Below are 27,028 nucleotides of genomic sequence, written 5' to 3' on the forward strand. Positions count from 1 at the left end.
TTGGTCAGATAATTGAACAATATTACAGAATCATCCATTTTTAATATTATAGCCTTCTGCTAACATATACAGATGACCAACATGTTTTAATTGTCAGAAGTAGATCTACTTACAAAGCAAATGTTTGAAAAGAAAACAACATGACAAGTTATGCTTTACATCTGAAACACGGCAGGTGTACTTCAGACTATGTAACCAATGGTAGGAGTGGGAAATAGATGCAGTGATTTTTAGTAGCGCATACTAAATCACAAGGCGTTACTTACCGTGTAGGCTGAATACGCTCCTCCCATCCAACTTACCAACATGCACATGGAAACTTTGTTGCATACGAACTATTCCAGAGTTGACTGGAGGAACACTCAGGAGAACTGCAGGCAGACGACACTTTGGAAAATACTCCGGCGTTAGTTTTATTCAAGGAATCGATTTACTACACAGAATAAGACATGTCTGAGCAGAAACAAGGGAAAGAAAGGGAGAGAGGTGGAAATAAAAAGGGTACAGGTAATAAAAAAGATAAAAAGGAGAAACCAACGGACAACTCTCCACCAGGTAAGTTGTCATTACTTTGATTTCTTAATACGAAATAATTAATTGCAAAAGTAGGCCAACGGGAAGCTATGGCTATTATGTAACGTGATCTATTCCAAGCCGGTATTTATGAAGTAGAAAGTCGAGGTGAGAGCTACAGGTGTTTGACTGACGGTAACTCAAGGCCACGAGCCTACGAACTTTCAGTTCCACTCACATTTCTTCTATTATTCTATTACGTCTAATGGAAACACATTTGTTCTATTATTCTATTACGTCTAATGGAAACACATTTCTTCTATTATTCTATTACGTCTAATGGAAACACATTTCTTCTATTATTCTATTACGTCTAATGGAAACACATTTGGACATTATTCGAATATATAAATGATTTGCCTTGACTAAATGTGACTACATTTTACATTACATTTTAGTCATTTAGCAGACGCTCTTATCCAGAGCGACTTACAGTAGTGAATGCATACATTTCATACAATTTCATACATATCATACATTTTTTTCTGTGCTGGCCCCCCGTGGGAATCGAACCCACAACCCTGGTGTTGCAAACACCATGCTCTACCAACTGAGCTACAGGGAAGGCTGGTGTCTGACTAGAGTAAGTTTGTTTGGATACAATTGTTGTTCCTCTCATAACCAGTTTAAGCCGAAAACATTGTCTTCTTGGTGCACGTGAGACACAATGCAGTGAAATTTTAGCAAAACTTCTCAGTTAATTATTTAATTGCATTGATTTTAATCAAGTTAAAGATTAATTTTTGGCATTGCAATGTACGTATTGAAAACTTGACTAGTAAAGTAGGCGCCCATCAAGACTCGTTTATATCACAGACCTGTGATTTGACAGGTGCAACCCATTTTAAATTCCTGATATACCTGATAAACTGTAGTTCCAAGTCAAAATGCTTCCTTTAACTGTCAGCCGTGGGAGTTCAATTTCTCAGAATCGCAATATCTAGGTCAGATCATTGTTTAATACTGGGAACTTTCATGGCTAACAAAAGAAGTGGCAATATCTTGGTTTTGACACAATCTTACCCAGCTTTGATCCATATTGTTTTGTTTCCTGCTTGTGGCATTGTCCATTTGTTGGCAGATGTGGAGTAATTTGGGGGTCTTGGGGGAACTTCCTATTTGACAGGTGTTGGGTCAGTTTTTGCAAAGCTCAGTAATAGCCAGACCTATGCTGCTTTTATCAGCTTCTATTGATCGTTTTATTTGTACAGATTCATAGATCTTTTGTCAACATGATGCTAAATGGAGTGCATTGGATTTGAAACGGCAGACTAACATCTGTGTCCATATTGATAGATGGCCTAGCTGTGTGTTTTGCCATATGAGAGTGAATAGTGCACATTGTCAAAGCAGATTCCACTGTGATATACAGTACCAGTCAAACGTTTGGACACTTCTACTCATTCCAGGGTTTTTCTTTATTTGTACTATTTTCTACATTGTAGAATAATAGCGAAGACATCAAAACTATGAATTGACACACATGGAATCATGTATTAACCAAAAAAGCTGTTAAACAAATCAAAATATATTTTATATTTGAGATTCTTCAAAGTAGCCATCCTTTGCCTTGATGACAGCTTTTCACAGTCTTGGCATTCTCTCAACCAGCTTCATGAGGAATGTTGTGTATCAATCATGTTCTAACTGTATAGGGATGTATTGTCCTGTGATCAACATGCACAGTAGTCTGAACCTACAGGTAGAGAGAGGCATAGTGCAAAGCATTGTTTGCTTGAGGCCTTTGACAATGCATTGTTCAATTCCATTTCAATTCAATACACCTTTTGAATTTTTCCTGCCCAAATACAGCATAGAGAGAATTCTGGCCAATGTGTTCAGCACTGAAATGAAATACAGGAATGCCTTCAGCAGTCCAATGGCCACCTCATTCCTGTACTGAACAGCGATGCATCATAATTACTGACAGTGGTTCATCAAACACATCCCTAGCAAAACTCTTCTGTTTGAAAATTGTGTAAATATGCTGCATTGTCTGATTTGTATAAATTAGCACACAAAAATGCTTTGATGTGATTGACAATGACAGTGGGGTTGGGACCATCTTACTGTATGGTTGCTCTCCTCTCTACCAGAATGACTTTGAAGACCATAACATCTGCCATATCCTTTTATGAAATTATAGAGAATTAGACTAAAACAGGGGGAAAACTCTGAAATAACCAAGCCAGTCACAATAGTCTTGGGTCTGCTGGTCAAGAAGCCTGGCGATGTCTGGACCGTTCAACTCTTGTCTGGAACACAGTATTAGATCATGGAATTCCTCCCTTACTGGGGTACCATGGCTTGGAATGTTGACTGATCCGTGTAAATTTGCGGTTTGAAAAACGCAGAGGAGTTCCCCCAAAGGGAGATCCTCCATGACATGGGGAAACAGCTGAAAAGACTGGCCCGGACTTAGCGCTGTCTCAACCCTGAGCAAACAAAGAGATGGGCATACATTAAGTTATCCCCCTTGCAGTTGTGCTCCCTCTATGCACTTTTATAGCCACAAGGTTCATTTCCAGACAACATATGAATGGAAAATGGCTGTTTAATGAACTCTGTCCATGTTGTTTGGCTTGGTGCTGGTTTCTGATATTTTGGTGCTGGTTTCTGATATTTTGGTGCTGGTGTCTGATATTTTGGTGCTGGTGTCTGATATTTTGGTGCTGGTGTCTGATATTTTGGTGCTGGTTTCTGATATTTTGGTGCTGGTGTCTGATATTTTAGTGCTGTAATGTGTCATTGACAAAAATATGAACGTAGATGTTCTCATTACATTTATTTTACTGGACAGATGATCGCATCTTCCTCCTCCAAAAAATATTTAATTCTAGCTAGGTTTCCATGAAATTGGCAACAGACTTTCATGCGAATATTCAAAAATCTACATAAAAACAATATTCCCCACCAGAGATGTTTCCATCAAATGATAACTGTGCATGATGACGTAGTGCACATAAAAATACATTTTGCATTAAATTCCAATCTACCAATATATATATATATATATATATATATATATATATATATATATATATATATATATATATATATATATATATATATATATATATTAAACAAAAGTTAAATAGGTTTCCATGGCATTTTCAACTCTACTGATGGTTTTCTCACAACAAAATAGTGTGTTATGTTACCAGTGTTCCCACTCTGGTCGTGGGCATACAGGGAGCCAACAGCTGGCAGATAGTGTGGGTATAGCCTACATGATGACATTATTATGGACAAAACGGCAGCCAAGTATCATGATCATGTCACCAGAATAAGAAGTCGATATTTATTAGAAAGGGGCATCACGCTGGTCACCTTGGCGATGCAGGGTCACCTGGCGGTTAAGAGCGTTGGGCCAACAACCGAAAGGTCGCTGTTTTGAATCCGTGAGCCGCCAAGGTAGGAAAATCTGTCATTCTGCCCTTGAGCAAGGCAGTTAACCCCCAATAACAACTGCTCCCCGGGCGCCGATGACATGGACGTCGATTAAGGCACCACCACGCACCTCTCTGATTCAGAGGGGTGGGGTTAAATGAGGAAGACACATTTCAGTTGTGCAACTGACTAGGTATCCCCTTTCACCACCCTGTGAAGTTCACAACTTATTTAATCTGTAGCCCAATAAACTGTTCGCTTTCCAGACAACGAGTCGTAGTGGGAGGACCACATAACATTTCTCGCATAATACATTTTACAGACACAAAAAAACTCCCACCTTGTGTATTTTATTTAATTTTTTTTCATTTGGACAGTTTACTTACAAATGTTCTGTTTTTAAATCAGACCTCTCATGCCTTTTTGTATCCAACATGTAACATCTCTTATTTGTCCACTGTCTGCATTGTGACCAGTTTAGCTGGTCAAATCAAAGTTTATTTGTCACATGCCCCGAATACAACAGGTGTAGACCTTACAGTGAAATGCTTACGTACAGGCTCTAACCAATAGTGCAAAAAGGTATTAGGTGAACAATAGGTAAGTAAAGAAATAAAAACAACAGTAAAAACACAGGCTATAAAAGTAGTGAGGCTATAAAAGTAGCGAGGCTACATACAGACACCGGTTAGTCAGGCTGATTGAGGGAGTATGTACATGTAGATATGGTTAAAGTGACTATGTATATATGATGAACAGAGAGTAGCAGTAGCGAGGCTACATACAGACACCGGTTAGTCAGGCTGATTGAGGGAGTATGTACATGTAGATATGGTTAAAGTGACTATGTATATATGATGAACAGAGAGTAGCAGTAGCGTAAAGAGGGGTTGGCGGGTGGCGGGACACAATGCAGATAGCCCGGTTAGCCAATGTGCCGGAGAACTGGTTGGTCGGGCCAATTGAGGTAGTATGTACATGAATGTATAGTTAAAGTGACTATGCATATATGATAAACAGGGAGTAGCAGCAGCGTAGAAGAGGGGTTGGGGGGGGGGGCACACAATGCAAATAGTCCAGGTAACCATTTGATTACCTGTTCAGGAGTCTTATGACTTGGGGGTAAAAACTAGTCTTTTTGTCCTAGACTTGACACTCCGGTATCGCTTGCCACGCGGTAGTAGAGAGAACAGTCTATGACTGGGGTGGCTGGGGTCTTTGACAATTTTTAGGGCCTTCCTCTGACACCGCCTGGTGTAGAGGTCCTGGATGGCAGGCAGCTTGGCCCCGGTGATGTACAGGGCCGTACGCACTACCCTCTGTAGTGCCTTGCGGTCGGAGGCCGAGCATTTGCCGTACCAGGCAGTGATGCAACCAATCAGGATGCTCTCGGTGCCTCCCTATATGCAAATTATTTGACAGATTCTTTCAAAATATTATTTATTTATTTTTGGGGTAACAATTAATGACGCCATAAGTCAATGATGCTAACTGTCAATGATTTGAGGCCGGTATAATGGTAATTTAAATTATTTGACCATGCAGGTCTGTTTACACTTGATTTATATCCAGACAAAATGTGTGCCTGGCTTTACTTTACTGACTTTATTGTCCCAATGGGGAAATTTAGTTGCAGTGTCATTAAATACAGTAGACATCAAATTGACAATACAAAGTTAATAAATTACATAGAGTATATACGGATGAAAGAAGACCAGCCTGCTGGCCTCACTGGTTGGATAGGAACTGTTTACAAGGGATATCACACCTTACACATATTATTGTCTACTTCTGTTTAGTTCAAACTACCTCACAATCAGATCACAATGTGTCACTTTCTTTTTAATTGTCTACACCTGTCTAAACATGTGTACACCTGTCTACACCTGTCTACACCTGTGTGGACAAGATCAGGACAAAGGGTGCATGTGAGCACCAGGTATAAATTATACCTTTTCTTTAACCTTTTATTTAACTAGGCAAGTCAGTTAAGAACAAATTGTTATTTTCAATGACGGCCTACCCCGGCCAAACCCTCCTCTAACCCGGACGACTCTGGGCCAGTTGTGCTCCGCCGCTCACGGCTGGTTGGGATACGCCTCTTGCACTGAGATGCAGTGCCTTAGACCGCTGCGCCACTCAGGAGCTCTTATGGCTCATTTTATTAGTTGTATGACTGTTGCTTATTAATCAACTCTCCTGAAATGAATGTAACAGTGCGTTAACAGTTATAGAACTGTAGCCTACTGGCCCCTCTCCCTAGTCCAGTCATGACTCAGAGCAGTGCCTCTATTGCTCACAGGAAGCACCACTAAAAGGATTAGGCTGAAACGAGAAGCTCTCAAATATGCAACTATGTGTAGGGTATTGTTTTGTCTGAGGTCATATTTTCTTTCAGTATTGTGCTGTATTCCAGGTATTTTTGTCAGCCTCTTCCTCGTCAGTGTCTCCTTAGATGCCTGTCTATTTTCACAGGCGTAATATCATGAGAATGTTAAAGTCCGCTGTCATTTTTTAAATTTTTCGGTTATCTGTGAGAACAGAGCTTTTATCTAAGCTTTTCAACAATTGGGAATGTTGAGAAAGTTAGTGTTAACACCTTGACACAAAAGGGCTCATGTTTCTTGTTTTGCACGAAGGCTAGAATTACTTTTCCTCCATTACTCAATGAATTCCGTCTAATTTCTTATCAGATGAAATATTTTCTTTTAAAGGAAAAGTTCCGGTTTGGGTTGGGCTCCTGCTCTCAGAAAATGATCATTGGGGAAGTGAAAGTATAGCTGCTCTGACTAAGGGAGTTTCCCTTTTGCAAACAAAAGGGCATGAATGAACACACACATGCCCTTTTGTGCCCCACTGATTTAGGTGGGAAACCCTTGTGATTTCCTTTAAGCTTTGCCCTGTTCAGGTGCTGTGAGCTCTGTTGAGGTTGGGCAACAGTTGTGTAATAATGACAGACCTGCCCAGAAATGAATGGGGTTTAAGTTTAACCCAGCCCAGAGAGATTGCAGTGTGTCTGGGTCCAACGTCTCCAGAGAGCTCTCGTAACATACCTGTGTCAATTATCTGTTCCTTCAAAGAACACCTGAGTTTGTAACCATGGAGATAAGATTCAGTCCAGCATTTGGATTGAGACTTTAGCTCTCTAATATGAATTTACATTGATGCACATATTTTTGTAAAACGTCAACTTCTGGCAAGTTAAGTGTCTAGAATAGTAAACTAGCATCCTCAACTATGCAAGAGGAACTTTTTATTTGACACGTTGACTTGTTCAAAATGGTTAAGAGATTGGTTGATAAAACCGGCTTGTTTTCACCCGGTGAAATCTCTCCTGTTTTCTATTTGACGAGGTTGACTAACTTCTGACACCATGTTATGATCTTAGTCAGATATGACTGTACGGCACAGCAGAACACGAGCAAATGGCTCAGCTTCAAAATGTTACTGTTCAATTTAGTGATACCCTGACCTACAGTTGAAGTCAGAAGTTTACATACACCTTAGCCAAATGCATTTAAACTCAGTTTTTCACAATTCCTGACATTTAATCCTAGTTAAAATCCCCTTTCTTAGGTCAGTTAGGATCACCACTTTATTTTAAGAATGTGAAATGTCATAATAGTAGAGAATTATTTCTTTCAGCTTTTATTTCATTTATCTCATTCCCAGTGGGTCAGAAGTTTACATACACTCAATTAGTATTTGGTAACATTGCCTTTAAATTGTTTAACTTGGGTCAAACGTTTCGGGTAGCCTTCCACAAGCTTCCCACAATAAGTTGTGTGAATTTTGGCCCATTCCTCCTGACAGAGCTGGTGTAACTGAGTCAGGTTTGTAGGCCTCCTTGCTCGCACACACTTTTTCTGTTCTGCCCACAAATTTTCTATAGGATTGAGGTCAGGGCTTTGTGATGGACACTCCAATACCTTGACTTTGTTGTCCTTAAGCCATTTTGCCACAACTTTGGAAGTATGCTTGGGTCATTGTCCATTTGGATGAACCATTTGCGACCAAGCTTTAACTTCGTGAGTGATGTATTGAAGCAACATCTCAAGATATCCACATCATTGATGCCATCTATTTTGTGAAGTGCACCAGTCCCTCCTGCAGCAAAGCACCCCCACAACATGATGCTGCCACCCCTGTGCTTCACGGTTGGGATGGTGTTCTTCGGCTTGCAAGCCTCCCCCTTTTTCCTCCAAACATAACGATGGTCATTATGCCCAAATAGTTCTATTTTTGTTTCATCAGACCAGAGCACATTTCTTCAAAAAGTACAATCTTTGTCCCCATGTGCAGTTGCAAACCGTAGTCTGCCTTTTTTATGGTGGTTTGGAACAGTGGCTTCTTCCTTGCTGAGCGGCCTTTCAGGTTATGTCGATATAGGACTCGTTTTACTGTGGACATAGATACTTTTGTACCTGTTTCCTCCAGCATCTTCACAAGGTCCTTTGCTGTTGTTCTGGGATTGATTTGCACTTTTCGCACCAAAGTATGTTAATCTCTAGGAGACAGAACACATCTCCTTCCTGAGCGGTATGACGGCTGCGTGGTCCCATGGTGTTTATACTTGCGTACTATTGTTTGTACAGATGAACGTGGTACATTCAGGCGTTTGGCAATTGCTCCCAAGGATGAACCAGACTTGTGGAGGTCTTTTTTCTGAGGTCTTGGCTGGTTTTCTTTTGATTTTCCCATGATGTCAAGCAAAGAGGCACTGAGTTTGAAGGTAGGCCTTGAAATACGTCCACAGGTGCACCTCCAACTGACTCAAATGATGTCAATTAGCCTATCAGAAGCTTCTAAAGCCATGACATAATTTTCTGGAATTTTCCAAGCTGATTAAAGGCACAGTCAACTTAGTGTATGTAAACTTCTGACCCACTGGAATTGGGATACAGTGAGTTATAAGTGAAATAATCTGTCTGTAAACAATTGACAAATGACTTGTCATACACAAAGTAGATGTTCTAACTGACTTGCCAAAACTATAGTTTGTTAACAAGAAATTTGTAGAGTGGTTGAAAAACGAGTTTTAATGACTCCAACTTAAGTGAATGTAAACATCCAACTTCAACTGTAGTTATTGCTGAAACAACAGGCCCTACCTGGCCCTACCCCGATGTATAATGATAGGCAGGTAGCAGAGCTCTAGCACACAGTGCAATGAAATGCTTATTTGCAAGTTCATTCTCAACAATGCTGTGTAAAAAAATTAATAATAATAATAATAAAAAGGAATTATGAATTCCTAGACGAGTAGAAGTTTTCTGAGTCAGTCGAGGCACTAACTGCCAGTCATTGGGTGGCGAGTCATCTTTCCTTGCATAATTCCTTAGTAATTACTTTCTTCGACAGCTGCACTGACGAACCATTACTCAGATACAAGTTCTGGTGTCCCATTTCACATAGTTTTCTTTGAATAAGCATTGTTGGGATTTTTCTGCTGCTGCTTCATTAATGAATGAATACTGTTGGTGAACAGAACAGTGGGTTGGCAGGTTATTCCAGATTAATACCCTTCCTCATGATGGAGTGGTGGTCTTCTGGTCCTGTTGTTGAATTCCTTGGGATTGTGACAATCGACTAATGCCTTCTTTCCTTGACAGGCCCAAACATTGATTTCTAAATATCCTACTAACAAGTCATGTCCCGTACTGCACATTGACTAGGCCTAATTTTCAGTAATCGCCATTTGTACAGTAATCACATTTTTGTTTGAGGAGAGGATTAAAGTGGTTGTACAGAATGTTTGCCTCTGGGGGTGCTCTTGAGCTTAAATGGGTCCTTATAGGCCCCCCCCCCCCCATCTACCCAGGGAGTTTACTACACCCCTTCAATGACAATAACAAGTGAAATCCAACAGTACGCTGCCCATCAATGTGGATATTTTTGCTATTTTGAAAATCTTTCTTACATTTTTCCACTGCTACTACGGTGTCGTTAGTGAAGTGAACCTGTTTTTTGTAAAGTTTTTTTTTAGGAGAACGGTGCTACCCATTCTGCCTCACTCCGACAGGAAGTGAACCTGTTTCGACCTGCTGTTGTATGACTGTTGACCTGGTTCTGTGTTGCAGCTGAGCCCAAGCTGAAGGAGATGAAGAGTGTGGAGGTCGTGGAGGGGATGAAGACATTCTTGAAGTGCGAGCTCGGAGCGGGGAACCCATCCCCCAAATTCAAGTGGTACAAGGAGGGGGTCGATTTAGCCAGCATCAAGAACAAACTCAAAGGCACCAAGTTAAAAAGAAAGAAAGAGTAAGTACCTCCGTTACAAGTTCTGAGTTCTTAATAAGTTTATAATACTTACACACTGTCCTTCAAAATTGTACATTTATCTGATTTAGAAGCTGTTTATTTGTGACATATGCAGAATCTGGCTGGCAGTTGCAGCGAGGAATGATTCATGACTTGGTAGCTTTTGGTTCTTGCTGAGGTGGCGTGAATGTTATTTACACCCACAGCCACCTCTAGTCTCCAGCACGCCTCTGATGCTATCTGACGGGGGCTCGACACCTGCCCCATCACCTCTCTGCCATATCAAATTGTATTAGTCACATGCGCCGAATACAATACACCTTACAGTGAAAGGCTTACTTACGAGCCCCTAACCCACAAAGCAGTTAAAAAAAAAATACAGATAAGAATAAGAAATAAAAGTAACAAGTAATTAAAGAGCAGCAGTAAAATAACAATAGCAAGACTATATACAGGGGGGGTACCGGTACAGAGTCAATGTGGGGGGGGGGGCACCGGTTAGTTGAGGTAATATCTACATGTAGGTAGAGTTATTAAAGTGATTGATGCATAGATGATAACAGAGAGTAGCAACGGTGTAAATGAAGGGGGGGGCAACGTAAATAGTCTGGGTAGCCATTTGATTAGGTGTTCAGGAGTCTTATGGCTTGGGGGTAGAAGCTGTTTAGAAGCCTCTTGGACCTAGACTTGGCGTTCCGGTACCGCTTGCCGTGCGGTAGCAGAGAGAACAGTCTATGAATAGGGTGGCTGGAGTCTTTGACAATTTTTAGGGCCTTCCTCTGACACCACCTGGTATAGAGGTCCTGGATGGCAGGCAGCTTGGTCCCATAATGTACTGGACCGTTCGCACTACCCTCTGTAGTGCCTTGCGGTCAGAAGCCGAGCAGTTGCCATACCAGGCAGTGATGCAACCAGTCAGGATGCTCTCGATGGTGCAGCTGTAGAACCTTTTGAGGATCTGAGGACCCATGCCAAATCTTTTCAGTCTCCTGAGGAGGAATACATTTTATCATGCCATCTTCACGATTGTCATGGTGTGCTTGGACCATGTTGGTTTGTTGGTGACGTGGACACCAAGGAAGCTCTCAACCTGCTCCACTGCAGCCCAGTCGATGAGAATGGGGGCGTGCTCGGTCCTCTTTTTCCTCTAGTCCACAAGCATCTCCTCTGTCTTTATCACATCGAGGGAGAGGTTGTTGTCCTGGCAACACACGGCCAGGTCTCTGACCTCCCCCCTATAGGCTGTCTCGTCGTAGTCGGTGATCAGGCCTACCACTGTTGTGTCATATGCTTGTTTAGAAGATGAGAGGCTCGTATAATTCCATCACAAAAGGGCCCATATTCATAAAGCCTCTCAGAGTAGGAGTGCTGATCTAGGATCAGGTCCCATCTGTCCTCATAATCATATTCATTATGATCTAAAATGCTAAACTGATCCTAGATCATCACTTCTACTCTGAGATGCTTTTAAGAATACAGACCCTGGTCAAGTCCATTGAATCCTAAATAGTGTCATTTTTCATTTGGAATAAACAAGACCCAGCGTTAATACTAAATGGAGAATAACTCCATAGTTCCCCAGGATCAACACATTAAACCCAGGAATGGTTTCAAATCATCTGTTTTAATAGTGTCGTGCTCAGGCCTCTATGTACTGTATATACAGTAGATGGAATACTCTGGTCATGCTCATTGAAACATGTTTCATCCCAAATGTGTCTGTCTCCTACAGAGGGAAAGTCTCTGAGCTCCACTTCAAGAAAACCTCTGATGCACATGCTGGCTCCTACACATGCGAAGCCATCAACAACCTGGGGAAAACCAGCACCGTCGGTAACGTGACGCTCCTCCGCGGTAAGACCATTCATAAACAATGTTTAACCTTAAGTTGACATGATTGCTTCATGACAGCTAATTGCAGAGGTAGTGTGCGAAAATGTGCGTGTTGTGTTCATGGGGGATTTGTGACTGAATTAGTAGCATTGAGGTGTCCCTCCTCAGGGCTAGACTGGAGATGTGGAGGTTAGGGTCCTCTAGGTGGGGGGGGCTAGGGGTCCTCTAGGTGGGGGGGGCTAGGGGTCCTCTAGGTGGGGGGGCTAGGGGCCCTCTAGGTGGGGGGGCTAGGGGCCCTCTAGGTGGGGGAGGCTAGGGGCCCTCTAGGTGGGGGAGGCTAGGGGCCCTCTAGGTGGGGGGGGGCTAGGGGCCCTCTAGGTGGGGGGGGGCTAGGGGCCCTCTAGGTGGGGGGGGCTAGGGGTCCTCTAGGTGGGGGGGGGCTAGGGGTCCTCTAGGTGGGGGGGGGCTAGGGGCCCTCTCATCATAGAGCCACACATCAGAGGGTTCTGACCTGACACTTGGTTTCTCTGAGGGAGAGTGAGCTCTTCACCTTGTGGTTGTCCATGCTCCTCACTGGCATTTTAGTCAATAGGGGGCAGCTGGCATTTCTAACCTGCCATTTCAGCTTAGTGGTACAACAGACCATTTTCCATGACACAACCCTTACCAATCCAAGCTAAAAGGGCCTTTATTGTAAGCTGTTCACAGATTCACCACCACAGGTAAGTCTGAACATTTTAAGAGTTTGATTTTGAAACACGTTTTACAAGTTGTGGTATACATATTGCAGCATGTTATAACATTTTAAGTCGTCACAAGATGTGGAAATACAGGTATAAACGGTGATGTGTAACTTGCCCAAAGCGCATACAGTTTGTTCTGCGCTAGAGCAACTACTCCTTATGTGCTCCGCCTTTTCTCGCCCCGCCGGTTTGCCAGTCTTGCCAAAAAACACTGACGTTAATCAACTTCTGACTGATAGAGGAAAAAATCCCGGGGCCATTAATATCGCAGACAGGTAAATGCTCGATGCCTCCAAGTCTGATCCTCTCCACTCACACACCATTTTGCGACATTGCAAGAGTGATCAGTATGCGGGCCAGTTTAAAGCGGCCACTTAATCACTTCTTTCAATTAGCCAGTAGTACTTCTCTGAACGGCTGCCAATGGAGAGAAAAGAGCCATGTCAGCCACCTCTTGACTGAGGAGTTAGCCCAGCAGAGACATGCGGTGGGAGCCCCTGGAAGCCATCTATGCTAATCACAACTAGTTAGCCCTGGTCAATGTGGACGGCTGGGAGACTCAGTCACTCATTGTGTCTTTTGTATTCTGCTGCTGCCACTGGCAGATGATATGATATTACCGTGGTCTGCAGTATCTTGTCAAGTCTCATTGTCTAATCACATTGGGCCTACTGACACACACAGACAGATCTGATTGGGTGGCTAAGGTTAGCAACACATGAGCACATCTGATATCTATGAGAACATACTGGGTTATCATCTTTGACATGCTTCCTGTCTGTTGGCCTCCTTGTTGTACATAACCAAGTTGTTGTCTGTGCCACAGTTTCTGCTTTAGCTGTACTCTGGTGAATTGGGTTAACTCTGCATGCAGATGAATTCCTGGGGTGATTTTTTTATTGATGTAATGTCTCCTCCATTTGCTGCTTCCTATTTATTACAGTCGCACAATGACAACTTGAAATAACGGTCTGTCCAGTCTTTCTCACATAAAGTCTCTCAGGCTAGGGTACAACAGAGAAATAATTAGTATACTTCAGTTTTTGCTGGGTATTACTCAGTTTTGCAGTGTAATGTGAAGGATTTTAACCTAACCACCTTCAAGTCTGTTGAAGACGTTTGTACCCACCTACCCAGACTTTTGCCCACTAGGTATTCGGCAGGGTTCGGTAGTGGTGGCCTGAGGAAGCCTGATCTAATGGAATGCGGACTTCAACTCCTTTACAGACTTCCTATGAAAAATGAATGGATGTACTAAAAATTCTCACAGTACAAGTTTTGTTGAGCTTTGCGGCACTAGCAAGGCCCTTTCCTAAACCAGCATGTCCCTGCTACTCCGTCCGCCTGTCCGGCATCTATTTACAGTGATTAGCTGGCTGCTTTCTGCTAGCTCATTTTGATGCTAATTAGGTTTTGGGGGCTAACGTTTGCGGTCGAGCAGTTTGATATTACTAACGTGTATTTGCAGTGTTATTCTATTCTCTGGGCGAAATGTGTGATTGACCTCTACTGTAATAGAAATAACCCACTCTGAAATCCTCTCTATGTTCTTCTAAGCTCTCCTCTAAGCTCTATAAGGTTGTGTGACTTGGTTTCTGGCTTCTCTACCTAGCTAAATATCAGGCTGTTACCCTAAACCTATCATGAGATACATTTAGATTATCATAGTTACATGGTTACCAACTAATTATCATACCAGTGTACAGTGTGCTCTGTGTGGCTACTACGATGTCCAGTAGGAACAAGATGCAGGCAGGAACTGTATACAGTATGTAAATAAGCAAGGTGAAGGGAAGGACTTCATGTAGCATCAGGAATGTCTCTTGGTACAGTGTGTTTTATTCATTATATTTGTTTTGCATGGACTATTATTAACTCACCTTGAGTGTATTGTTACCTGAACACTTCCATTTTGGAGCCAGTTCTCTCTGGTTTCAAGGAGTCCTACTGTTTTGCGAGGGCATTTTTGGCACCATGAGTGATGATCTCCATACTGTGCTGTGTGGTAATGGAATTGCCTACTGAGAGGGTGTACAGTGGCCAGGTTCCCAAGGGTAACAATCGTGACTGTGGATAACCTTGACATGCACAGACCGATGCACCCCGTGTGTGTGTGTGTGTGTGTGTGTGTGTGTGTGTGTGTGTGTGTGTGTGTGTGTGTGTGTGTGTGCCCGTCGTAATCCCAGACTGTGTCCTTTATTACAAGGGTACACAATAACAGCAAGAACAAATGTCAGATCATGTCTTAAACAACATTAAAAAGCCAGTCAACTAGAATCCCTGGATTGGATCTCAGCCAGAGCTGCCATTTTGTCCTTTTGTGTCATCTCCCTTCAATGAATAAACATTGGCATATATTCTCCTCTATTAGTTCATAATGATTATACAGGCCTTGGTTCGACACGCCATTGATTTGGGTGCTTATGTCTGCGTAGTTTCCCCTCAAGTTTCACCGTTTAACTAGCCCTTTTCTTACAACTTGACAGCTCAGGCCATCACTAGCCCATCCATGGTCACCCTCCTCTGCGTTAGCAGGGGCTCTTCATTTGTTTACCTTTTTAAAGGAAGTCATTTCTCAGTGTTTCCAGGGACATAATGACCCTCATTAGCCAATTGTAGCGGGAAATTGATGAGGCTTGATCAGCGATGGCGTAGTGTTGGAAGGTCACACAGAATGTGAAAAGCATGTTGGTCTCCTCCTCAAATAGTTTGAATATTTGAATAAAATTTGTCCTGTTCACCAAAAATCTTCATAACATTAGGTTTTGACATTTTGTCGATATTCTCTCTTTTTCAGACTTTTTCCACACTTCAGGTAGGAGTGATGGTCCCATACTGTGGCTTCTGACTCATCAAAAGTTGGAATGGGTTCAAAACCAAATTGCCCTTAAAAAATATACTGCCCTTAAAGGCTGTTTTGAACACCCACGAAATGTATGGATATTGATTTAAATGAACACAGCTTTTTAATCTGGACAGATGGTTGGAACGAGGGTAGGGGGGAAAATGGGCTCAGTGTTATAAAGTGGTGAGTGAGTTGACATTGCAGTTGGGGGAAAATGGATGGCTCGCGGCTTGTATTCGGCTGGCAGAATTAAACCGTTACAGAGATCATTAGCCTTGACCATTTGCATATTTAGGGCCCAGGTATAAATCTGACATTTGAACCTTGTCATCAGATGCTATTCTTCTTCTTCTCTGGATGTATATTCTATAAACAGATTCTGCTGACAGCTTCAACCAATCCCCATGAAGTGTTCCCCTGTATCGGCAGATACATCATTCAAATCAAATTGAATTAGTCACATGTGCCGAATACAACAGGACCTTACAGTGAAATGCTTACTTACAGGCTCTAACCAACAATGCAATTTAAAATAAAAAATATGGATAAGAAATAAAAGTAACAAGTAATTAAAGAGTAGCAGTAAAATAACAATCGCGTGACTATATACAGGGTGGTACCAATACAGAGTCAATGTGGGGGGGGGCACCGGTTAGTTGAGGTATTTGAGGTAATATGTACATATAGGTAGAGTTATTAAAGTGACTATGCATAGATGATAACAGAGAGTAGCAGCAGTGTAAAATCCAATGGGTAGCCATTGGATTAGATGTTCAGGAGTCTTATGGCTTGGGGGTAGAAGCTGTGTAGAAGCCTCTTGGACCTCGACTTGGCACTCCGGTACCGCTTGCCGTGCGGTAGCAGAGAGAACAGTCTATGAATAGGGTGGCTGGAGTCTTTGACAATTTTTAGGGCCTTCCTCTGACACCGCCTGGTATAGAGGTCCTGGATGGCAGGCAGCTTGGTCCCAGTGATGTACTGGGCCATACGTACTATCCTCTGTGGTGCCTTGCGGTCAGAAGCCAAGCAGTTGCCATACCAGGCAGTGATGCAACCAGTCAGGATGCTCTTGATGGTGCAGCTGTAGAACCTTTTGAGGATGAGGACCAATGCCAAATCTTTTCAGTCTTATTGGGGAATAGGTTTTGTCGTGCCCTCTTCACGACTGTCTTGGTGTGCTTGGACCATGATAGTTTGTTGTTGATGTGGACACCAAGGAACTTGAAGCTCTCAACCTGCTCCACTACAGCCCCGTCGATGAGAATGGGGGCGTCCTTGGTCCTCTTTTTCCTGTAGTTATTGCCCGGCCATGGGCATTCATGCCTAATTTGAAAATAAAACAATCTGAAATACTTACGGAGACATTTTCTTATGTTCGAAGAAGGCAATGTGATGCCGAAAAACCCAATAAATGACTGGGAAGCTTGTGTATAGAGTGTGACTCTTATTTGTGTAGCCTACAGTTTACTCTTCATTAGTCAGCACCTCCACTATCTGTTTTTGGGTGTACGCCAGCTCATGCCTTTCACTTGACATTTCTAATGTGAAACAATGTGCGTGTGTCATGTCACACAATGTGTTATCCAGGCCTGCTATGTTCTCATTGTGCTGGATAGAACGTTTCCAAAGCCTTGTCACTCCTCTCCTTCCAAGCAACAGTTTACTCATACAACGTGTCAGTATGGTGAGGGGTTGTTGTTTTTAAGAACAGGAACGTCTGTGGTCAGGTTAGCGACGCTACATGCTATAAGACCAGTCTGGAGCACATGGCCGGGCAATAAGCAGATGTTGGGCTGTGTGGAGGGATAGTATGTCAAATAAACCCACGTCAGTCATCCCAGGATAAAGCCTTTCTGCCAAGAAAACAGACAATGTCATGTCAGTGGTATTTGGACATGACGCCATTAACAAAAATACCAAACACATGTCATGTTGTTTTCATAAGCCCAGTATCTACATGGTTCTGGTTTCAAATACAGGGCATTAATAAAAACGTCTAGACATCTGACGTAGCGCTCGTCCCATTGGAGTGACTGGCCGGTTGTAGTCAGGGGAGCTTCCCAATGACAGGATTCATTTCCTGCAATTCCGCCTTGCTAGGATCATTGTAAATTGTTTTCGATGTGTTACGTTTCACAGGAGATATGAGGTTAATCTCTTCAATTTAATTTGTAATCCTTTCGATTACATTTTAGTCATTTAGCAGACGCTCTTATCCAGAGTGACTTACAGTAGTGAATGCATACATTTCATTTCATACATATTTTTTTTTTTTTCTGTGCTGGCCCCCCGTGGGAATCGAACCCACAACCCTGGCGTTGCAAACACCATGCTCTACCAACTGAGCTACAGGGAAGGCTGATTACACTTTAACAGGAAAAACAAACGTCTGCTATTAGTATGATTGGTTTTCTGAGTAGAAGAGGCTTCCATTTGGTATATGGTTTGAATAGGCCTAAAGGAGGAGAGTTTAACTTGGTTAGGGATATGAGGCTCTAGGATCTCTACATAGGCACACTATTGGTCTTGTACTCTTGGCTAGTTCCTGTTCAATGTTGTCAGAGAGGTTCATGAACACACAACATGCCCTCTGTTTGATCAGCCCTTGGGAATGGTGTGTCTCTCTTTCTCGGGGAATGGTGTCTCTCTCTTTCTCGGGGAATGGTGTCTCTCTCTTTCTCGGGGAATGGTGTCTCTCTCTTTCTCGGGGAATGGTGTCTCTCTCTTTCTCGGGGAATGGTGTCTCTCTCTCTTTCTCGGGGAATGGTGTCTCTCTCTTTCTCGGGGAATGGTGTGTGTGTGTCTCTCTCTCTTTCTCGGGGAATGGTGTGTGTGTGTGTGTGTGTCTCTCTCTCTCTTTCTCGGGGAATGGTGTGTGTGTCTCTTTCTCGGGGAATGGTGTGTGTGTGTCTCTCTCTCTCTCTCGGGGAATGGTGTCTCTCTCTCTCGGGGAATGGTGTCTCTCTCTCTCGGGGAATGGTGTCTCTCTTTCTCGGGGAATGGTGTGTGTGTGTCTCTCTCTCTTTCTCGGGGAATGGTGTGTGTGTGTGTGTGTGTCTCTCTCTCTCTCTCGGGGAATGGTGTCTCTCTCGGGGAATGGTGTCTCTCTCTTTCTCGGAATGGTGTCTCTCTCTTTCTCGGGGAATGGTGTCTCTCTCTCTCTCTCTCGGGGAATGGTGTCTCTTTCTCTCTCTCTCGGGGAATGGTGTCTCTTTCTCTCTCTCTCGGGGAATGGTGTCTCTCTCTCTCTCTCTCGGGAAATGGTGTCTCTCTCTCTCTCTCTCGGGGAATGGTGTCTCTCTCTCTCTCTCTCGGGGAATGGTGTCTCTCTCTCTCTCTCTCGGGAATGGTGTCTCTCTCTCTCTCTCTGGGAATGGTGTCTCTCTCTCTCTCGGGGAATGGTGTCTCTCTCTCTCTCTCTGGGAATGGTGTCTCTCTCTCTCTCTCGGGGAATGGTGTCTCTCTCTCTCTCGGGGAATGGTGTGTGTCTCTCTCTCTCTCGGGGAATGGTGTGTGTGTGTGTGTGTGTGTGTCTCTCTCTGGTAATTGTGTGTGTCTCTCTCTGGTAATTGTGTGTGTGTGTCTCTCTGGGAATGGTGTGTGTGTGTGTGTGTGTGTGTGTGTGTGTGTGTGTGTGTGTGTGTGTGTGTGTCTGTGTGTGTCTCTGGGAATGGTGTGTGTGTGTGTGTGTGTGTGTGTCTCTCTCTGGGAATGGTGTGTGTGTGTGTGTGTGTGTGTGTGTGTGTGTGTGTGTGTGTGTGTGTGTTTGTGTCTCTCTGGGAATGGTGTGTGTGTGTGTGTGTGTGTGTGTGTGTGTCTCTCTCTGGGAATGGTGTGTGTGTGTGTGTGTGTGTGTCTCTCTCTGGGAATGGTGTGTGTGTGTGTGTGTGTGTGTGTGTGTGTGTGTGTGTGTGTGTGTGTCTCTCTGGGAATGGTGTGTGTGTGTGTGTGTGTGTGTGTGTCTCTCTGGAATGGTGTGTGTGTGTGTGTGTGTGTGTGTGTGTCTCTCTGGGAATGGTGTGTGTGTGTGTGTGTCTCTCTGGGAATGGTGTGTGTGTGTGTGTGTGTGTGTGTCTCTCTCTGGTAATTGTGTGTGTGTCTCTCTGGGAATGGTGTGTGTGTGTGTGTGTGTGTCTCTGGGAATGGTGTGTGTGTGTGTGTCTCTCTCTGGGAATGGTGTGTGTGTGTGTGTGTGTGTGTCTCTCTGGGAATGGTGTGTGTGTGTGTGTCTCTCTGGGAATGGTGTGTGTGTGTGTGTGTCTCTCTGGGAATGGTGTGTCTCTCTCTCTCCTGGGGAATGGTGTGTGTGTGTGTGTCTCTCTCTCTCTCCTGGGGAATGGTGTGTCTCTGTTGTGTAGCAAGGAAGGTGAAGAGGGAGACATCTCCTTTTAATAGATCTAGATGGAACAAAGGTGCTGACTAGAATGTGTTTAGCTTTCTTGTTTTGATCTATTTTCTCCATCCGTGCCTGTAGGATGGCTTTGAAGTTTACAATCCCCTCGGGCACTCCTCCCCACATCTCATCCTCTGTTAATGTGTTACCATGATGACTTATATCCAGCAGTTTATTATGTCTTCTGACTTATCTTCCTCTTTTTCCTCTGTCCTCTTTTTCCTCTGTCCTCTTTTTCCTCTGTCCTCTCTCCTCGTGTCTCTTTCTCACTCTTAAAGTGACAACGGGCACTTTCTTCCCCATTTACACACAATTGCGTGGTCAAAGCGGGTGGATTTTACTTTCTCTGTATTTCTCATTGAATGAGTAGACATTTTTTGACATTTATTCTTATTTAACCTTTATTTAACTAGGCAAGTCAGTTAGGAACAAATTCTTATTTACAATGACAGCCTACCCCGGCCAAACCCGGACGATGCTGGGCCAATTGTGCGCCACCCTATGGGACTTCCTCTCTTTGGGTTTTGATATACCCCCGTTAAACAGACCCAAGAAGACTAAACAACCGAATTTTCAGAATATGTGACAAAATGACAAAGCCACAGGGATTAACAGCACTGCTGTCACTGCTGTCCCCAACAGTGGTTTAAGAGCAGGCGGCGTAATCACACAGCATGCTGCCTGGACCAGTACTGTAATATACTAGTGGGGAACAGCATGCTGCCTGGACCAGTACTGTAATATACTAGTGGAGAACAGCATGCTGCCTGGACCAGTACTGTAATATACTAGTGGAGAACAGCATGCTGCCTGGACCAGTACTGTAATATACTAGTGGAGAACAGCATGCTGCCTGGACCAGTACTGTAATATACTAGTGGAGAACAGCATGCTGCCTGGACCAGTACTGTAATATACTAGTGGGGAACAGCATGCTGCCTGGACCAGTACTGTAATATACTAGTGGAGAACAGCATGCTGCCTAGACCAGTACTGTAATATACTAGTGGAGAACAGCATGCTGCCTGGACCAGTACTGTAATATACTAGTGGAGAACAGCATGCTGCCTGGACCAGTACTGTAATATACTAGTGGAGAACAGCATGCTGCCTGGACCAGTACTGTAATATACTAGTGGAGAACAGCATGCTGCCTGGACCAGTACTGTAATATACTAGTGGAGAACAGCATGCTGCCTGGACCAGTACTGTAATATACTAGTGGAGAACAGCATGCTGCCTGGACCAGTACTGTAATATACTAGTGGAGAACAGCATGCTGCCTGGACCAGTACTGTAATATACTAGTGGAGAACAGCATGCTGCCTGGACCAGTACTGTAATATACTAGTGGAGAACAGCATGCTGCCTGGACCAGTACTGTAATATACTAGTGGAGAACAGCATGCTGCCTGGACCAGTACTGTAATATACTAGTGGAGAACAGCATGCTGCCTGGACCAGTACTGTAATATACTAGTGGAGAACAGCATGCTGCCTGGACCAGTACTGTAATATACTAGTGGAGAACAGCATGCTGCCTGGACCAGTACTGTAATATACTAGTGGAGAACAGCATGCTGCCTGAACCAGTACTGTAATATACTAGTGGAGAACAGGATGCTGTCTGGACCAGTACTGTAATATACTAGTGGGGAACAGCATGCTGCCTGGACCAGTACTGTAATATACTAATAAGAAACAGCATGCTGCCTGGACCAGTACTGTAATATACTAGTGGAGAACAGGATGCTGCCTGGACCAGTACTGTAATATACTAGTGGAGAACAGCATGCTGCCTGGACCAGTACTGTAATATACTTGTGGGGAACAGGATGCTGCCTGGACCAGTACTGTAATATACTAGTGGAGAACAGCATGCTGCCTGGACCAGTACTGTAATATACTAGTGGAGAACAGCATGCTGCCTGGACCAGTACTGTAATATACTAGTGGAGAACAGGATGCTGCCTGGACCAGTACTGTAATATACTAGTGGAGAACAGCATGCTGCCTGGACCAGTACTGTAATATACTAGTGGAGAACAGCATGCTGCCTGGACCAGTACTGTAATATACTAGTGGAGAACAGCATGCTGCCTGGACCAGTACTGTAATATACTAGTGGAGAACAGCATGCTGCCTGGACCAGTACTGTAATATACTAGTGGAGAACAGCATGCTGCCTGGACCAGTACTGTAATATACTAGTGGAGAACAGCATGCTGCCTGGACCAGTACTGTAATATACTAGTGGGGAACAGCATGCTGCCTGGACCAGTACTGTAATATACTAGTGGAGAACAGGATGCTGTCTGGACCAGTACTGTAATATACTAGTGGAGAACAGCATGCTGCCTGGACCAGTACTGTAATATACTAGTGGAGAACAGCATGCTGCCTGGACCAGTACTGTAATATACTAGTGGAGAACAGCATGCTGCAGTCTGTCATGCAAAATGCCTCCCACTCTGTTCAATTTGGGAAAAGGGCTCTGAACCGGAGGAGAAGTACTTTACTGTACCTCCCTACACTGCATAATGAATTAGGATCCTGTTAGAGGCATACTGCTGCTGAAACTCTCCCAGTCCACTTCTTACCTGCACACCTCTCTTCTCTCCTTATCACGTCGCAGGGAGAAGAAGAAACGTGTGAGAACGGCAAACGTTTTACGTGAAATGTGCATTCCCTCTCGGCGTTTGCTCAAAGTTTGCCTTTCATCTCCCCCCTCCCCCACCCGGTGATATATTATACAGAAAGCAAACGACTTCATTTCAATCAGTCTGCCAGTCTGAAGGAGGACATTTGGCTCGTCTCTCATTCGCTAAAGCCAATTAGTGTCCGTAGAGAATTGGGGCTGCTCTTAAAAGGAATGGTTGGTATTTGATGTATTTCACAAGGCCAGTGTGTGCGTTTCCCCCTCCACATGAAAGCAGGCCATGGAGACCACCATCTCCTTATCTTTCCACTGACAGTAACAGTCTTTGATCAGACAATGAGACGCTATTGAGAAATTGCACCCCAGCTTAGATAACGGCAAGATACACAAGCCCTTATGCAACTTTCTGACAAACTAGATGAAGTCCATAAATCATGATATCCGACATGGAGGCACAAGTATCAATATTGCTTTTAACTTTCCACGAAACGGCAGCTCACTCCCAAATTCTCTGTAGTCACTTATTCATCCAACACCCGGTATTGTTTCCTCTCTAACTGCATAATGAAACGTGTTTCCCAGCTTGTTTTTCTGGTTATTTGCATTTTATTTGATAGAGAATGCCCATTTTTTTTTATTTGAGGTGTTGGCTCTCAGGGTTGTCTTTTGGTGTTATGTCTCTTCTATCACCACTGTAGATCATTTATATTCTGATGTTTGATGATCGAAAAGGGGAAAAACAGCAAATGTAGCTATTTTCCTCACAGATCAGTCAAGAAAGTGTGTAAGTAACAGAGAGAAAAATGTCTTTGTTTGCTTCAGTTGTTGCTCTCAATGTACTTACAGAGGAAGTTGCAGAATCCTGTTACTTTATGGGCCTCCAATTTTACAACACATGGTAACACTCGCACACACAAACCTACTCTGTGGAGCACATATATGTATCCTCTGTTCACATACTGTTCAGCTTCTAAAAGAAGCATATTCACTTACTAATGGTACTACTGTCACTCCTTCCCTAGAGAACCCCTGGTCAGCACTAACGTGTCATTATCTAGGTATTGAATTAGCATTCAATAACATTTCTACAACATACAAATGACATTTTGCAGCATCATCTTCACAGCCCAATCAGCCAGCCCAAGAAAAACAGTGGCATTGCCCCCGCCCCTTTCCTCTCCTCCCTCAGGCAGAGATCAATAGATTATCACTAGTCTGCTGTAGCCTGTCACTTTGAGACAGTGTCACAGAGGAGCTGTCCCAAAGAGCAGTGCTGAATCTCTCTTTGGCCTCCGCCTCCTTCTCTCCCCGTCCTTAAAGACCACAGTAAACAATGAGACTGTGCATGCAGCACTAATGATAATGGAGCTCCTCCCTCCCTCTCCTCCATTGAATGACTGACTTCCTGCTCATAGTTCCATTATAGGCACAAGTTGTATGGGGCGGAGTGTGTGCACACAGGTATTTTAACCGGGAGACGAATGAGCCTCTACCGCGGGCACCAGGCTGGCGGACAGGGAGGCGAGGAGAGCGAGCCAGGGCACTCCTTTATTCTATCCCCTGTAAATGACTCGAGTGCTCCTTTTTTATATCACATCAAAGCCAGGGAAAGGAGCCAGGGAAAGGAGCCAGGGAAAGGAGCCAGGGAAAGGAGCCAGGGCGGGCACTATCCAGGGACTATCCAGTGGCCATTTTCTACATTTCGAAGCCCTCCATATGTTCCACCCTGAATGACTTGACAGACATGGAGAGTTTAGCTACAGCATAATCTCTGTGTTGTCTCGTCCCTGCCAGTGATCCAGCGCTCTGACAGGATGAAAATTGCCCTCTATTTAAAAGCCCCTCATTGTTGGAGCGTCAGCAGAGATGGAAGCATTATTGAATTCTAGCCTGCCTCCTCTTAGACCTCTACCTGTATTTGTTAATAAAAGTTGTGCTTGGCTGTTTTTGGCAAGAAAAAGCACATTCTCATCTCCTAATGCACTGGTAACCTTCTGCCTGCCAATAGGCAGTTACTCTGGCTGGCTTTGAAGTGTACGCTGGGATTTTACTAGGTCAGGTCCCTCTGTCTCCTCTTCTCTGACATAAATAATGGATTGAACTTCCTGCAAACGACTGCATGGAAAAGGAAAAATTAATTTATTCCCATTTAGCCGGCAGAATAATTACCACAGGCGAGGGTGTCCGTTTTCATTTTAGATTAGAGGCACATTACTGATTTTCTGCACTTATTGGAAGAATCAACATCTCTTTTCGCTTGTAGCAGTTTTGCTTTCAAGTGTTTTGATACACCAATGACCATCATATAAGGAGTTGGAGGATGAAAGATTCCACAGAATGTTACAAATATACCCTTTGGTCTTTTGATCAAGTTCAGAAACCACATTTTAAAGTGGACTACCTTCTAGCCAACAGTGGATTAAACATTCATTGTCTTAAACTATTTTGGATGCACTGACCTAAAGAACACAAGGACATTGTTGTGGTCTTTCTTAGTATGATATCTGGCAATCCAAGAATAGTTGGCAACACCTTTTGGCTTAACCTTTGACCTTGACTAGGTTTACTATAATCTGACTCCATCCAATGAATTAGTTTGACCTTACTGCAGCTGTTGTCTGTCTGTTGTAATGAAACACAACTGACTGATTCAGTGTGTGAAAGTCATTTACCCAGAATATGTCTCTTTAGATATTCCTGAAGTTTTACTGTGTCCTCAAAATGTGTATGACTGCAGTTCAATGCTACCCTTTAAATTCTACTTGCTTTATGTCACATTTAAAATCTTTCCTCTGGTGTCTTTCATCCCGCTCATTTGAAATGCATGTTCAGTAGCCCCCCCCCCCTTCCCTCTGTCGTATGGTCTGTGTCATCTTGAACGCAATTTGACACCCTTGACAATTTTTGTGGTATTAGATGATAAACTATCCCCTCCAAATTGAGTTTATTTCATAATGGCACCTGTGATATGATTCCATAGACATCAGTTGGTTTGCAGAGCTGTCTCCACGCCGACTATTTCTCTGTCTCCACGCCGACTGTTTCTCTGTCTCCACGCCGACTGTTTCTCTGTCTCCACGCCGACTATTTCTCTGTCTCCACGCCGACTATTTCTCTGTCTCCACGCCGACTGTTTCTCTGTCTCCACGCCGACTGTTTCTCTGTCTCCACGCCGACTGTTTCTCTGTCTCCACGCCGACTGTTTCTCTGTCTCCACGCCGACTGTTTCTCTGTCTCCACGCCGACTGTTTCTCTGTCTCCACGCCGACTGTTTCTCTGTCTCCACGCCGACTGTTTCTCTGTCTCCACGCCGACTGTTTCTCTGTCTCCACGCCGACTGTTTCTCTGTCTCCACGCCGACTGTTTCTCTGTCTCCACGCCGACTGTTTCTCTGTCTCCACGCCGACTGTTTCTCTGTCTCCACGCCGACTGTTTCTCTGTCTCCACGCCGACTGTTTCTCTGTCTCCACGCCGACTGTTTCTCTGTCGCCACGCCGACTGTTTCTCTGTCGCCACGCCGACTGTTTCTCTGTCGCCACGCCGACTGTTTCTCTGTCGCCACGCCGACTGTTTCTCTGTCGCCACGCCGACTGTTTCTCTGTCGCCACGCCGACTGTTTCTCTGTCGCCACGCCGACTGTTTCTCTGTTCTGTCGCCACGCTGACTGTTTCTCTGTTCTGTCCTGTCAGTGACTCACCATGCGTCATTCAAATCACTATGCCTCTATGGCATGCGTTTGGTCCTAGGTACGAGGTGCTATTGAATAAAAGATACCTCTAATGATCAAATGTGTGGTCCACTGTGGCTCAGTTGATAGAGCATAGTGCTTACAACGCCAGGATAGTGGGTTAGATTCCCGGGTCCACCCATACGTAAAATGTATGCTCGCATGACTGTGCCACTTTGGATAAAAGCATCTGCTGAATGGCATTTATTTATTTATTATCAAGCATCTCTTTTTAAATAGCATAAATGTACTGTATAGAATCACATGATGAGAATATCCATTTGACAGGAAGCCACTGTACTGTCCTATAGATGCCATTTCTGGTATTCATTCCTTTTGAAGATTGAAGAGGGTCATTTGTGTGTCAATAGGAAGTGTGTCATTGACCTGACCGTGGTCCTCTTCCTGGTTAAACTTCCCCCTCTTTCGTTTGCTCTCTCTCAGACCGTTAGTCTTTGGATTGTCCTCCCAGCCTGTTAGCACCGAGGGGGGGCTTAACAGCTCACTGGGGGATTTCTCCACATCTATCTGTCGCTGCTCAGGACCGTTGGAAGATTGTGCTTAAAGCCAGACATGCAAAGTGTGGATTTTGTGACCAGTAATCCCA

General features: G+C 43.9%; 1 protein-coding gene across 3 annotated transcripts in view; it reads left to right on the forward strand.

Annotated features, from left to right (window-relative positions):
• The first annotated feature begins 292 nt into the window (after nt 1-292).
• The window catches only part of nrg1 (neuregulin 1), a 72,417-nt gene continuing 45,681 nt past the window's right edge, over nt 293-27,028 (forward strand). For all 3 annotated transcript variants that reach the window (XM_029710358.1, XM_029710357.1, XM_029710360.1), the window contains exons 1-3: nt 293-555; nt 10,044-10,221; nt 11,954-12,075. In XM_029710358.1, coding sequence (XP_029566218.1) covers nt 450-555; nt 10,044-10,221; nt 11,954-12,075 — 406 coding nt within the window. In that variant the 5' untranslated portion in view covers nt 293-449. The remainder of the gene's footprint in view (nt 556-10,043; nt 10,222-11,953; nt 12,076-27,028) is intronic.

This window comes from Salmo trutta, chromosome 23 (genome assembly GCF_901001165.1).
Source record: "Salmo trutta chromosome 23, fSalTru1.1, whole genome shotgun sequence".
NCBI classification, from domain to species: Eukaryota; Metazoa; Chordata; class Actinopteri; order Salmoniformes; family Salmonidae; genus Salmo; species Salmo trutta.